The sequence below is a fragment of the Bison bison genome, unplaced genomic scaffold, assembly GCF_000754665.1.
Source record: "Bison bison bison isolate TAMUID 2011002044 unplaced genomic scaffold, Bison_UMD1.0 scf7180017864492, whole genome shotgun sequence".
NCBI lineage: Eukaryota > Metazoa > Chordata > Mammalia > Artiodactyla > Bovidae > Bison > Bison bison.
The window spans coordinates 7,204,702-7,217,954 of record NW_011495051.1 but is presented as its reverse complement, the minus strand read 5'-3'; the positions used below and the strand labels follow the sequence as shown (position 1 = coordinate 7,217,954).

Sequence of the window (13,253 nt, the reverse complement as noted above, 5' to 3'; positions counted from 1 at the left end):
GTTCCACTGGGCTCTATGCACTTTGAGCCCCTTGTGGCTGTGGCCAGGGTGCCCAGGGGGCCACTAGCCCCTCCCCTCCGCCTCTTTGTCTCAGGAACCCGAGGGCTGCAGGTCGCATTCGACACCGGCACGGCTCACCCCATCCAGTGAGTATCAAGGAGATGGGAGGATAAATAGGGGGACTTCCAGATGGCTGTCACTGCCACAGAGGTGTCACTGTGCTCTTGTGGCCTCTCCCAAGCTTTCTAATCCCTTGACTTCTGATTCCTGATCCCTAGAGCCGCAGAACTGCGCCCGCCGTGGCCACCTGATCCCCAACTGCGTGTCCTCCAGGGCTCCAGCCATGTGTTCATCGCCCCGTGTGCCCCGCCCTCGATTGAGGTCTGAGCCGACGCCCCTGCCTCTCCCTCTGCCCCTGCCGGCACCAGCCCCCAGCCAGGGCCCCTCACCCTCTTCGCCTGGGCCTGGGGGGCCGGGCGGGGGTGGTGGCCGTGGCCGGAAGCTGCTGCTGCCCACACCCCTGCTGCGGGACCTATACACCCTTAGCGGACTCTATCCCTCCCCCTTCCACCGGGACAATTTCAGCCCTTACCTGTTTGCCAGCCGTGACCACCTGCTGTGAGGCCTGACACCCACCCAGAATCTGCCCAGTCCCCATTTCTTCCCTGCCACGCGTGTGTGTGCGTGTGCTGTGTGAGTGCCAAAGCCCTTGTCCCCAGGCCAGCCAGGCCTATACATCAGAGGATGGCTGGAAGGACATCGAGGGGACCCCGTGTCTCTTGCCCTCTGGGACATCCAAGTGGGCATAATTGGGAGGTGGGTCCTTGCCTCCTAGGATTGCCCTTTTAAGGGCCAAAGCCTGATCCCATTGGCCATTGCCCAGCCAATGGGAGCTTCCCAGTTCTCAGAATTCTAGCCAAAAGGAGTTTACTCCAGCCAATAGGAGAATCCCCATCGTTTCTTAGACACCTCAGGCAAGAGGGCAATTCTAAGTCAGTGTTCAGCCTCTGAACAACAAATAGGAGTCCTTGGTTCTCAGAATCTCAAGGTGGGTGGGTATGATTCCAGTCAATGGGGGACCGCCCATGTCTAAGCATGTGCAAAGGAGAGAATGCTCTCTCCTCAGAATCAGAGTCCAGCTGGAGGGTGGGGGGCAGGCTCCCCCATGGCAGGGTCCTTTGGGTACCCCTTCCTCTCTCAGCCCCTCCCCCATGTGCAATCTCTCACCCAGTCTCTCTTAACTCCCAACTTGTGCAGGGCTTGCCCCATTTCAGAGGTTTTGGGGTTCAGGGTGCTGCATTCCCCCTTGCCTGTGCCCAGATCACTTCAAACCCTTCTGTTATTTATTAGGGCTGTGGGAAGGGAGTTTTTTTTTTTTCCTTAGAACCACCCCTGTTCTTCACACTGCCCCCCCTGCCCCCATGCCTCAGCCTCATACAGATGTGCCATCATAGAGGCATGGGTGGAGCAAAGAGGGCTCTCCACCCCCGGCAGCCAAAGGCAGTGGGCAGGAGAGACACTGCCCCCCTTTCATACCCCCTCCTCATCTTTAATAAAGACCTGTTTGTAACAGAAGTTTGGCCGCCTGCCTTCCTCCTCCAGGTGGCAGGGGTGAAGGACTTTGATGTTGGGTGTGGGTGTCAGTGAGGCTTGGTGTGAGTGTATAGTCACAGGGTGATAGCGGGGAGGCAGCATGGGGCTGTAGGATCCATGACTTGGCTTTAATCCAGGCTCAGCATTTCCTGGTTGTGTCACCTCAGGAAAGTTAATTAACCTCTCTGTGCCCTTGATTCTTCATCTGTCAAATGCAAACAGCCCTGCAAGCCACATGTAAGGCACACAAACATACTGTGAGGGGCCTCATGTGACTGTCTTCCTCAGGTGGCTGGCCTGTTTTTGACCATGGCCAGGGTGCTGAGGGTACAGGGAATACGGTGAGGGGACTGTAGAGGTCCTAATAGAAGGGGATGCTGAGGGCAGCAGGAACCTCCACGCTGAGTCCCCGACTACATGGATCTGAGCAGGGGTTTTGATTATGAGGTTGTGCTGAGAACCAACCCCTGAGGGCCCAGCAGAGACTGGGGAAGGTAGAAGGACAGGGAGCCACATACAGCCCCCCAACACAAACATGCTGTGGCTTCAAGAGACTTCAGGCCATTCAGGGCACAGAGCCATTCAAAAACCAGGGAAGGGAAGTCTACTTTCCTTACACATTTATTCATTCATCCATCCATTTATTCAGTCAAAAAACATTGTGGAGCACGCCCCACCCCACCCCCATGCGTGGCAGGTGCTTTCTTCTTAGGCAAAGGGGCTGCAGTACTAAGCAGAATAGACACAAAATCCTGCCTTCATGGAGCTCACATTCTAACACCAGAGAAACAGTAAACGAGGTCAATAAGTTAGCCACAAAACTACAATTCCCAATTTCAAGAAGGTCTGGAAACCAAAATTATCCTCATAACTCATTTGTGGCAAAACCTGACCTGAACTGACTTAAGGTCATTATAGCTTTTATTTGCTTAACTTTATGTGAGTATTCTTATGTTTCGTTGCAGATACAGTGATTTCGAATGTTACCCCAGAAAAAAAAAAAAAGAATGTTACCCCAGGTCCACCTAGGGGTATTAATCAGTACATCGTATTTACACCATAGTACCTTTTGAAAATCTGAAAAAATCTAAATTTCAAACTGCAGGATCAAGAATTTGGGTCAGAAATTGGTATCGTTGATATGTTAGATATTGATAAGTAATAAACAGAAAGCTCAAGCTAGAGAAGACAATGGGACAACTTTGGAATGAGGACATGGTTTGCAATTTAAAGAGAGTGTCCAGGGAAGCTATTTCTGAGGAGTTGGCACTGGAGATGTGGTGTGGAGGGAGGAAGGGACGAGAGCCCTGCAAATAACCGCAGTGTGGAGTGGGGGAGTGTTCCAGGCAGAGGGAACAGCAAGAATGAAGGTCTGAAGTGACAACGTGCTGGCTTTGTTCAGGGAACAGTGAGGAGACCTGAGCAGCTGGAGCAGATCAAGCGATGGCTGAAGCAGATCAAGTGATGGGGAAATAGAAGGGAAAGGAAATGTGCCTGGAGGAGTGGGGTGTGGTTGATTCTGCATTGCAAGAAATGAGATGGACGCATGAGAGGGCTGAAGGCAAAGGAGGGATAGGATCATGTAGCCCCCTACTTCACCGCATGGAGTATCTACTTCCAGGGCTTGCCTTCCCCTGAGCCCCATAGCACAGCTGCCTCCATGGGGCCCAGCAGAGAAGCAAAATTTCAGCACAACGGACAGTATTCTACGAACAAACCAGTTGGCGCTGTCCATGGTTCTGATGTTAAGCCTGGGCCAAGAAAAGGTCAGGTTGGGGCTGCCGGGCACAAAGAAGTGTCTGGACCCGCTAGGGAGGGTGGAGACTGCAGCCCTGGCCTTGCCCACCCCCACTGCATGGTGGATAATCTTAGGTGGAAAATCCAGATAAAGATGTTCCTGCTTACTCAAAAGGCTTCTCCACATGACCCACCGCCTCTTGTCCTCAACTTGACCAAAACTGAGCTCCTTTTTATAATGTAAGTCAGACCATGACCCTCCTGTGTTCAAACGCTCTCTGGGCTCTCCATGGCACTCTGTGTAAGGGCCGAGGTTCTCCCAGTGCCTCCAGTCCTTTGCACTTGCAGGTGCCTCCCCCCTGGAATGTTCTTCCCCCTCATATCTGCATGATTCGCTCCCTCACCTCCTAGGAGCCTTTCCTCAAGTGTTACCTTCTCTGGGAGGCCTGCCCCTACCATCCTGTTTAAAATTGCAAAAACCAAACAATTGTCCCTTCCCTTCCTTTCCCTGTGCAAATCTCTCTCTCTTTTTTTATACAGACTTATCATCTGCTCATAGACTATTTAAATTCTTCATTATGCTTGGTGGCCATTATTACCTCCCTCACTAAGATGTCAGTTCCACTGAGACAGAGATATTGTTGTTTGTTCACTGCTGAGTCTGTGTGCCTCCTAGAACAGGGTCAGGAACAACATACTTGCTCAATAAGTGTTTGCTAAATGAATAAACTTATCACTTGAGGATACCAACAAACTGGGGAGGAGTACAGACTGACCCTGAACTGTCCACCTCACCCTTTGGTTCTGCCTCCTCCAGGGAGCCCCTGTAAGGTAAAGTCCTTCTGTCAGGACATGAATATGGGGTCCCAAGAAGCAAGGGAAAGAAGTAGTGTATGCATGAGAGATACACCTAATGTCTGCATCTCTGCCAGTATATGCATTCAGGAGCACCTATCCTATGTCAGGTGCTGTTCTAGGAGCTGGAGACCTAGCAGTGAAAGAAAGAGGGACTCTACCTCAATTGAGCTGACATTCTAGTGGGGAGAGAGGCAATAAGATAAATACATACGGTTGGAAGTGATAAGTATTTGGAAAGAAAATAAAGGTGAAGAAGCAGTGAAAGAGTGAGGAGGGGTGTGATTTTACACAGGTAGTCAGGAAAAGTGAGTAGAAAATTTGAGTAGAGACCTGAATAGAATGGAAAAAATGAGGGATAGATATGTGGGAGCTGAATGCTCTAGGAAATGGAACAGCAAGTGCAAAGGACTTGAAATGGGGCTGTGTTCAGCATGCTCCGGTGTTTATAACTATGTGGAACTGTGCGATACAGGTGCTTGTTATTTAGAGTGTTGCAAAGCGAGGTGAATCAAGGGAGGAGGTGGTGCATTTAACAGGACAATGTAACAGTGTGCCTCGTGTGTGTGTGTGTGGCGGCAAAGGAATTGTTGTATCAGACTGTGTTCTGGTGTACTTGCAAGAGAAAGGGTGTGGGGCATGAATGTGAGAAAGAGTATGTATGGGGTGCTTTGTGTCAGGATATGATTGTGAGCATGTGGGTGGTGGGGATTCTGAAAATGAAATATATGCAGAGATGCCCTGCCTGTGTGTGTGTGTAGGAGTGTGGGGGTGCCTGTCTGTGTGAGTGGGTGTAGGAGTGTGGGGGTGCCTGTCTGTGTGAGTGGGTGTATTGAGCGATGTTGTGAAGCTCTTTTCTGGCCCCAGAGGGAGAGAGAGAGGAAATCTCAGTTCAGCCCTGCCCCTGGGTCTCCTGGCAACAGCACCACTTTGAAGTTACCAGGAGACAGAGTTGCCAGGGCAACAGGGCTGTGAGTGGCAGCTCTGGGGAGAAGTCTGTGTGAAGATATCCAACCAGTGCTCACTTGGCCACTCACCTTGTTCTTCCTTCTCTTCCAGTTTCCAATCTATCCTACCTTTCTTTATTCATTCCTTTAACAAGCCTTTGTTGACACTTGCAATGCCCTAAGCACTGTCTCGGAGAAGGCAATGGCACCCCACTCCAGTGCTCTTGCCTGGAAAACCCCATGGATGGAGGAGCCTGGTAGGCTGCAGTCCATGGGGTCGCTAAGAGTCGGACACGACTGAGCGACTTCCTTTTCACTTTTCACTTTCATGCATTGGAGAAGGAAATGGCAACCCACTCTAGTGTTCTTGCCTGGAGAATCCCAGGGGCGGGGGAGCCTGGCGGGCTGCCGTCTATGGGGTCGCACAGAGTCGGACACGACTGAAGCGACTTAGCAGCAGCAGCAGCAGCAAGCACTGTCTGGGCGCTGGAGATACTGAAGTGAACTTGACAAAGAAGGTCCTGCTGTGGCTCTCCCTCAGTCTCCCAGCCCCTGCATCTTTGCCTCTTCTCTCTCTCTCTCTCTCTTTTTTGGTTCTATGGTCCTGCCTCTCACTGTACCCTAAGCAGGACTCAAGAAGCCCCCAGGCCAATGAGGAAGCCAGCTGAGACTCTTCTCACAGACCCTTAAAGACACTCCTTTGCTGTCTGACGGATGTTTTGCACATGAATATCCTCAAACTTGCAACCCCAAACACACACACATTTGTGCAAGCATTCAAGTGCAGAGAGAGACAAGCGGATAGCTTTTCCACTTCTCCCCTTCACTGTCATTAGGTAACATCAGCAGAAACGCGCGCGCACACACACTTCACAATATTCCTGAGAGACCATGTGCTCCATCTTACAGGTGGGCAAAGCTGAGGCTCAGAGATTTTAAGTAATGTGTCCGTGATTAGGGCCTGTTCCGTCCAACTCTGAACCCTTATATTGTCTGATTAGCTGCTTAGCTCACAATAATAGTATTCGTGGTGCTTCCGCCAGCGGACTCACTTACGAGAGGGCCTTATCGCCTTGAAACGCCTCCATTTGTTGCTCAATCTAGGTTATTCGCCCCCTCACCAGGGGCGGAGCTAGGAAACGTCGATCTAACTTTGAGGAACAGATTTTTGGACTAATGGAGAAGCTAAATGCACTGTAACCAATGAGACCCCGCCCTGGGCGGGATTAAGGGCAGGCACCGGCCGCTGATTGAACAGAAGTACGCGGCAAATGGCGGAGACGCTGAGGCGAGCGCTAAACTTGGGCATCGCGGCGGGCCCCGGGAAGAACACAGCTGAAGCCGAACCGCCTTTGCTGCTGCTCGGCGGTTCAGGCTCTGGGAAGACAGCGCTGCTATTCGCGGCGGCCCTGGAGGCGGCAGGGGAAGGCCGAGGCCCGGTCCTCTTCCTGACCCGGAGGCCTCTTCAAAGTCTGCCCCGCAGGACTGGACCAGCGCTCGAACCACTGCGATTACAAGTAGGGAGGGGTGGGCCCAGAGGCGGACCAGCCCGTAGAGGGGCGAATGGGGGGTTGACTGACAGGCGGAGACAGACCAATGGCGGAGACGAAGCAAACATTGTGGGAAGGAATATGGACGAGTCGGGGATGTGAAGCCTTGTTTAGATTGAATGAGAAACCACCCAATGAAGGGCCAGAATCCACAAATTTGCTTCCCAATGGGTGGAGTCAGGGGCGGAGCTAAGCAGGAGTCCGTGGTGGAGTTGGACGCTCTGGGCAGGTTTTCCGTGGAAAGATTGCCCTAGAGATTTGGCAGAAAGGCGTACCTTGTTCTTAATAATACCGGGCAGTGACGAGTGCAGGATAAGAAAAAAACGAGGGTGAGGGGTTGGTGAACAGAAGAATATTCGATCCCTCTGAGCTGCTTCACGCTGGAACCAGAGGTCTAGTGGGTGAGAGCCTCGTCCAGGGGAGTATGCAAGGAAGCAGGGCTGCTCTAACTGGAAGCTCGGCTTCCTATGCTGAACCTGGCCCTTTCCTTTTTCCCTTTCTAGAAGATCCGCTTCCAGTACCCACCCTCAACCCGTGAGCTCCTCCGGTTTCTGTGCTCTGCCCATGAGGCCCGTGGACCAGCCCCCTCACTCTTGTTGCTTGATGGCCTGGAGGAGTACCTAGTAGAAGACCCTGGGTCCCAGGAAGCCGCCTACCTGGCTGCCCTGCTTCTGGACACAGCTGTCCACTTCAGTCACCGGGTTGGGCCTGGCCGGGGCTGTGGGCTCATTGTGGCCCTCCAGACCCAGGAGGAAGGAGGAGACAGTGGAAATGCTCTGCAGCTGGCACTCCTTCAGAGGTATTTCCCTGCCCAGTGCTGGCTGCAGCCGGATGCAGCAGGCCCAGGACAGTGCTGCCTCCGAGCCTCCCTGGAGCCAGGTGGGCTGGGCCCCAGGGAAGAATGGTGGGTGATTTTTCAACCAGATGGAGAGATGACAGTCACCCGATGGCCCACCCAGGCGGTTGACACCAGCTCGCACAAAGGTTCAAGCTCTGGAGGCCAACCGTGAGCTTTGGAGTGTGACAACTTCTCCATGCCTGTTTCCCTGTCTGGAACACCTACCTCAGTTCAGTTCAGTTCAGTCACTCAGTCGTGTCCAACTCTTTGCGACCCCATGAACCACAGTACACCAGGCCTCCTTGTTCATTACCAACTCCCAGAGTTTACCCAAGACAGATGCAAATTCAAAGATCTTAAGATTGTAAAGTGCTTTTTCTCTCGTAAATATACCATTATCCTGTATATATTGTGCCCAGCCAATATACTGTTTAATTTTTCTGTTTTGAATTTTATAAAGAAGAATTTCATGATAAATGTAATCTGAAACTTCCCTCTCAACACTGGTACTAAGATTCGGCCACATTTTCATTCATTCCTTTTTCCATACTGCATGTAATTCCATGAGTGACTATACCCTAAATTAGGTATGATCAGATTGACTTATTTACTACTATTAACACTCGTACACATATCCTGGTCCATGTGTGTGAGGGTTTTTAGGGTACATATCTAAAAGTGGAATTGCTGGAATAGAAGATACGCTTTCCTAGGTTATGTCAAACTTTTAAAAAGCAGTTAAGCCGAAAACTTCCAATGAGCCGCTTGATTGACCTTTGGTGTCATCAGAGTGCTTTCTTAGAACCAGATTCAGAATAAAGCCTTAGGAATTAATGTTAGTATTATTAGCGGCAGAGACTAGCTAGCTGCTCATTAAACAGCTCTCCTCGCTTGGGTGCACAGCTGAACTACATTTCCCAGCTGTCCATGGTTCTTACGGAAGTCACATGCCCATTTCTAGCCAGCAGAATTTGTGAAGAGGTGGCACCCACCTCCAGGCTACATCCCTAAAGTCTTCATCCCACAAAAATCTTCTGCTGTCTCTCTCTTGTGGGCTGGAAGGATGCAGAGGGTCCATCTGAAGACCCCAGAGTACCCCTAGGAGATGGTTAAGCTACAGCCTGGGTTTCTGACTCATCCCAGGGATAAGCTAACCATCTATTTGAATTGTATGAGAGAAAGTGCTTCCCTGGTGACTCAGCTGGTAAAGAATCTGCCTGCAATGTAGGAGGCCTGGGTTTAATCCCTTGGTCGAGAAGACCCCCTAGAGAAGGGAATGGGTTGTTGTTAGGGCAGCTAGCATAACTTATACTGACCAATTCATTCTGTTATTATTATTCAGATTGCCAGGTCAGAATTTTAGATTTAACTCCAGACTTTTTGCTGCTTCTCCTATGGCCTGGGCCCAGGGAAAAGATGGGGCTTACAGGTATTTATAGAAGTCACGACAGGAAACTTGTATATATTTATATATAAAGTATATATATATATATATTTATCTATCTACACACAAAAAACTGTACATTTAAAAATACTGCAAGGCTGTGACTTTCTGAGCAGGATGAATTGAGCAGAAAGCCAAGGTCAGCAGGCCTCACTGACCCTGCTGGATAAACCTTGGGCCTTGAGTAGCAGTGGGGTCATTCTGGGTCTCTGTGCCTCTGAGGGCTGGAGTCCTAGGAGCAGGCCACGTAGCTTGGGGGTGAAGGCTTGGGGGCTGGGATGAGGCTGTTCTCATAAGGGTTGGAGTAGGGACCATTGGATGAACCCCTCTGGGCTTCCTGGGAACCCCCTGAGCTGTAGTCAGTTGAGATGCCAGAGTCGGACACCACGAGGTACAGGTACTTTAGGTGGGGTGGGGTGGGGAGCAGCTCAGGGGGCAGTGCCCTTGGGCGCAAGAGCTGGGAGCTGGGGTCAAGAATGGTGTACTCAAAGCTAGTAGCAGAGGCCCCCTCCGGCCCAGGCTTCAGGGCCAAAGCGGATGTGCAGGAGGACGCTTCTGAGGCTTCATCCATGGTCACTATGTCCATATCGCCACCAGGCTGCAGGAGATCCTCGCTCGGCGGACTCCGGGGCAGCAACCACTTGTCCAGTACCAGGTAGCTGTCTTGGGCATGCTCGCTGCCCACTGGCTCCAGGAGGGGCCCCCCGTCATCTGCCCCAGGTTCCACTGCCTGCGTCACCCCCCAGCAGCACTCAGAGAGGACTTCCAGGGGGGCAGGTGGGTCCTCTGGGAGGGGGGTGCTGGGGCTCCACCACAGACACCCGTCAGTCTGGTACAGCCACAGCTGGGGAAACAGCACCAGCTTGCTCAGACACTTGGAGTTCGGCCACATGAGCAGGGAAGCCCCAGGCCTGGAAGGAACAACCAGGCCGCCTACCTGGAAATTACCCTTGTGGGTTGTGAAGAGGCCTTCAAACTCGCTCTCAGGGCTTGGGATGCCAGGCCAGATCTTCTGCTTCAGAGTCCTGGTGAAACCAAAACAAACAGATACTTGGGCATGTGTCACTGAACATTCACCAACACCCCCTCGGCACCATCCATGGGGCAAAGCTACTCCTAGTCCCTTGTGGTCATGTTGAAGGCAGAGGAGTGCATGGGACTGAGGAACAGGGGTTCTGCCAAAGCATCTGCAAGGCCCTATAGAAGGGCAATGGGAACAGGGTTTTGAAGGATACACAGGAGTTCAATATACACTGCCTTATGGTCCCTCTAAAACCCACCCAGGCTTGTCCGAAGGTCCATTATGCTACTTTCTTTCTCACTCTTTTCCATGGTTCTCCAGTGCATTCAGGATAAAGTCCAAACTCCTACAGAAGACCCTACATGATCTAATTCCTGTCACCTCCCTCATCTCCCTCCCCCCCGCCCCCACCACCTTATACACTCTGCTCTAGGGAAACAGCTTTTCTTGCAGCTGCTTCAATGTTCCAAGCTCATTCCCATCTCAGGACCTTTGCACTTGCTGTTTTTCGCTCCCTGCTTTTCACATGGCTGCCTGTTTCCCAGGATTCAGGTTTCTGCTCTGATGTCACCTCCTCTCACCTATCTATTCTGTCCGTCCTGTCCCCATGGGCATGCATGCTAAGTCGCTTCAGTCATGTCTGACTCTTTGTGACCTTACGCCTGTAGCCCACCAGGCTCCTCTGTCCATGGGATTCTCCAGGCAAGAATACTGGAGTGGATTGCCATGCACTCTTCCAGGGGATCAGCCCAAGCCAGGGATCAAACCTGAGACTCTTATGTCTCCTGCACTGGCAGGGGAATTCCTTACCACTAGTGCCACCTGGGAAGCCCGATATTTCTGCTATCTCTCATCACAATTTATAATCAAATATCTGTTGGTTCCCTTATTTGTTGTGTGACTTAGCTATGAGATCCACAAGAGTAGAGACACATCTGGTTTGTTCTGCTCTTTCTTCCCAGTGCCTAGCACATAGCTGGCACTCAGTATTTCCCAATCAAGTAAACAAACAAGGTTTTGAAAGAACTAGGAGATTGCTTGGCAGGCATGGCAAGAAGGACATTCCTGGCAGAAGGAACAGTGTATCCCAAGGCTTGGGGGTGTGAAAACACATAGTTTGTACTCGGGTCACAAAAACTGAATTACAAAAACCTCAGGATGGCTGGTCATGTCATAAAACACCTAAGGACCTTGACAACAGGTGGGAGGCATTCGGGGCTAAGTCGTTTCATGAAGCCCATTTGGTTGGCTTTACAGAAGTTAATGAAACTGGGAAAAAAGTATTCACAAAGAAGGGCTTCCCCGGTGGCTCAGTGGTAAAGAATCCGCCTAAAAGGCAGGAGATGCAGCTTCCATCCGTGGGTCGGAACAATCCAGGAGGAGGGCATGGCCACCCACTCCAGTATTCTTGCATGGAGAATCCCACGGACAGAGGAGCCTGGCGGGCTACAGTCCATGGAGTCATAAAGAGTCAGACACGACTGAAATGACTTAGCATAGCACGCACGCACATTCACAAGGGAATCCAAGAAGGAGCAGACACTGAGGTAGGAGGAAAACCCAAAAAGTATGCCCCAGAGCAGAGAATTTTAAGTAAGAATCTGAGTGTGACCTGGCTTGCATCCTGACCCTGCCACCGACTCTTCATTGTGTAACCCTGGGCAAGTGCCTGCCCGTCTCTGAGCCTAGGTTTTCACAGGGAAAGGGGAGAGTTAGTGGAGGGGAGTCTGAGCCAGATGCCGAGTGGGGCGCTCACCGGCGGTGGGAGAGCAGGGCCAGCACGGCCAGCAGCAGCAGAATGAGCACGAGGACGAGGGAGAGCGTCAGGATGAGGGGGTCCAAGTCTGGGGGAGCAGGGAAGAGGTCAGGGCGGTGAGCTTGGCCCCCATGCTCCGCCCAGCCCCTCCTACCTCCCTTGCCTGGGGCCTCACCACTAGCCGTCAGCAGTGACGCAGGCTCGGACCAGGCGCTCCAGAAGCCACCGAAGCTGGGCTCGGCCATACGCGCGCGTACCATGAAGGTGTAGCGCGTTCCGCCCCGCAGGTTGCTCAGCAAGCACTCGGTGCGGCCGTCGAGGATCTCCACCTGTAGGCGGGGCCCGGGTGAGGGGTGTGGCCAATAGGGGCAGGGTGGGCAAAGGAGGGCATGTGGGGGTGGACTCTGAGGGAGCCAGCCAATCAGAAAAAGGAAGAACAGAAACCAAGCATGGGAAGGCGGGAACGAAAGTAGGAGGCGGGGCCCAGGAAGGCTTGGGGCCAATCAGGATGGGGCCCTGGGTAGAAACGGGCGCACTTCGGCTATTTAACAGCTGGGCCTGCGAACAGACAGGGCGGGCACTGGAGCTGTCTAGGGTTCCAGGCAAGAGTTAAGAAAGGTTGAGTCCAGGTGGGCTGGGAAAAGGGGATCATTGGGAAAAGGGACAAGTCAGTGGACGTGGAGATGTCTTGGGCAGGGCGTGGAAGGGACGAGGCCAAGGGGGCGGGGCCCTAGTGACAGTCAGGGTGAGACTTAGAGGGCCTGTCCAGTCTGGAGCCCTCTGGGGCTAGGTCATAGGGACGGGCCTCACCCTCTGTGCGCTCCCTGCGGCGTTCTCTGCCGAGATATTCACCTCATAGCGGATAAGGCTCGCCATGGGTGCCCCAGGCGGCGGGAGCCAGCGCAGTACCACGTGGCCGCCCTCGTCGGCCCGCCGAGCTACAAGCCTGGCGGGAGGGTCTAGGAGCACTGCGGAGAGGGGTTTCCTTAGGTGGGCTGAAACTGGGACTCCCTCCCGACCAATCCCCTGTTCCCAGCGCACTTACCCACTTCGTTGACGTGAATGGTACGGCGGTAGCGTGAAGCGCCCGAGGCCGCAGTGACGTGCAGCTCTAGGGGCACGAAGCTCGACGTGTCGGCTGTAGGCAGCGAGCACCAGAAACGCACCAAGCCGCGGGCGGTGGGTGCCTGATGCAGGCGGCATGGCTTCCACGGCTCACCCCTGTTCAACCAGGAACCAGCGAGGGTAGGGGGATCAAGTTTGGAGGTTTCGCGAGGACCGAGGGCGCGTTTCTGGACACCACCACCAGGGGGCGTCCCAGCCCCGACGTACGCGACGCCTTAAGTCCTGCTTTGGAGCGGTATTGTTCCTGCCCTGAAGTTTGCGGTTACCCTCCAGCAGTGATCACGGGAGTGCTCCAGCCCCGACCACTAGGGTGCATGTCAGCCCTGACTCCGTGGGCTTCCCACAACTGCCCACCAGCAGAGATGCAGCCGGTCCCTGGCACCAGGA

At 52.9% G+C, this 13,253-nt stretch overlaps 3 protein-coding genes across 4 annotated transcripts in view; 2 read left to right on the top strand and 1 right to left on the bottom strand.

Moving 5' to 3' along the window:
- The window catches only part of LOC104979796 (lipid phosphate phosphatase-related protein type 2), an 8,504-nt gene extending 6,929 nt beyond the window's left edge, over positions 1-1,575 (top strand). For both annotated transcript variants that reach the window (XM_010828321.1, XM_010828320.1), the window contains exons 9-10: positions 95-146; positions 279-1,575. In XM_010828321.1, coding sequence (XP_010826623.1) covers positions 95-146; positions 279-311 — 85 coding nt within the window. In that variant the 3' untranslated portion in view covers positions 312-1,575. The remainder of the gene's footprint in view (positions 1-94; positions 147-278) is intronic.
- A 4,731-nt stretch (positions 1,576-6,306) lies between these two features.
- Positions 6,307-7,997, top strand: SWSAP1 (SWIM-type zinc finger 7 associated protein 1). The gene is made up of 2 exons (XM_010828318.1): positions 6,307-6,649; positions 7,186-7,997. Exons 1-2 carry the CDS (start codon positions 6,404-6,406, stop codon positions 7,690-7,692), a joined length of 753 nt encoding a protein of 250 aa, XP_010826620.1. The 5' UTR covers positions 6,307-6,403; the 3' UTR covers positions 7,693-7,997.
- Positions 7,998-8,987: 990 nt separating this feature from the next.
- The window catches only part of EPOR (erythropoietin receptor), a 5,607-nt gene continuing 1,341 nt past the window's right edge, over positions 8,988-13,253 (bottom strand). Inside the window, exons 3-8 of the mRNA XM_010828317.1 lie at positions 12,787-12,959; positions 12,552-12,709; positions 11,917-12,070; positions 11,742-11,829; positions 9,902-9,989; positions 8,988-9,808 (exon numbers count right to left, since the gene is read on the bottom strand). Coding sequence (XP_010826619.1) covers positions 9,197-9,808; positions 9,902-9,989; positions 11,742-11,829; positions 11,917-12,070; positions 12,552-12,709; positions 12,787-12,959 — 1,273 coding nt within the window. The 3' untranslated portion in view covers positions 8,988-9,196. The remainder of the gene's footprint in view (positions 9,809-9,901; positions 9,990-11,741; positions 11,830-11,916; positions 12,071-12,551; positions 12,710-12,786; positions 12,960-13,253) is intronic.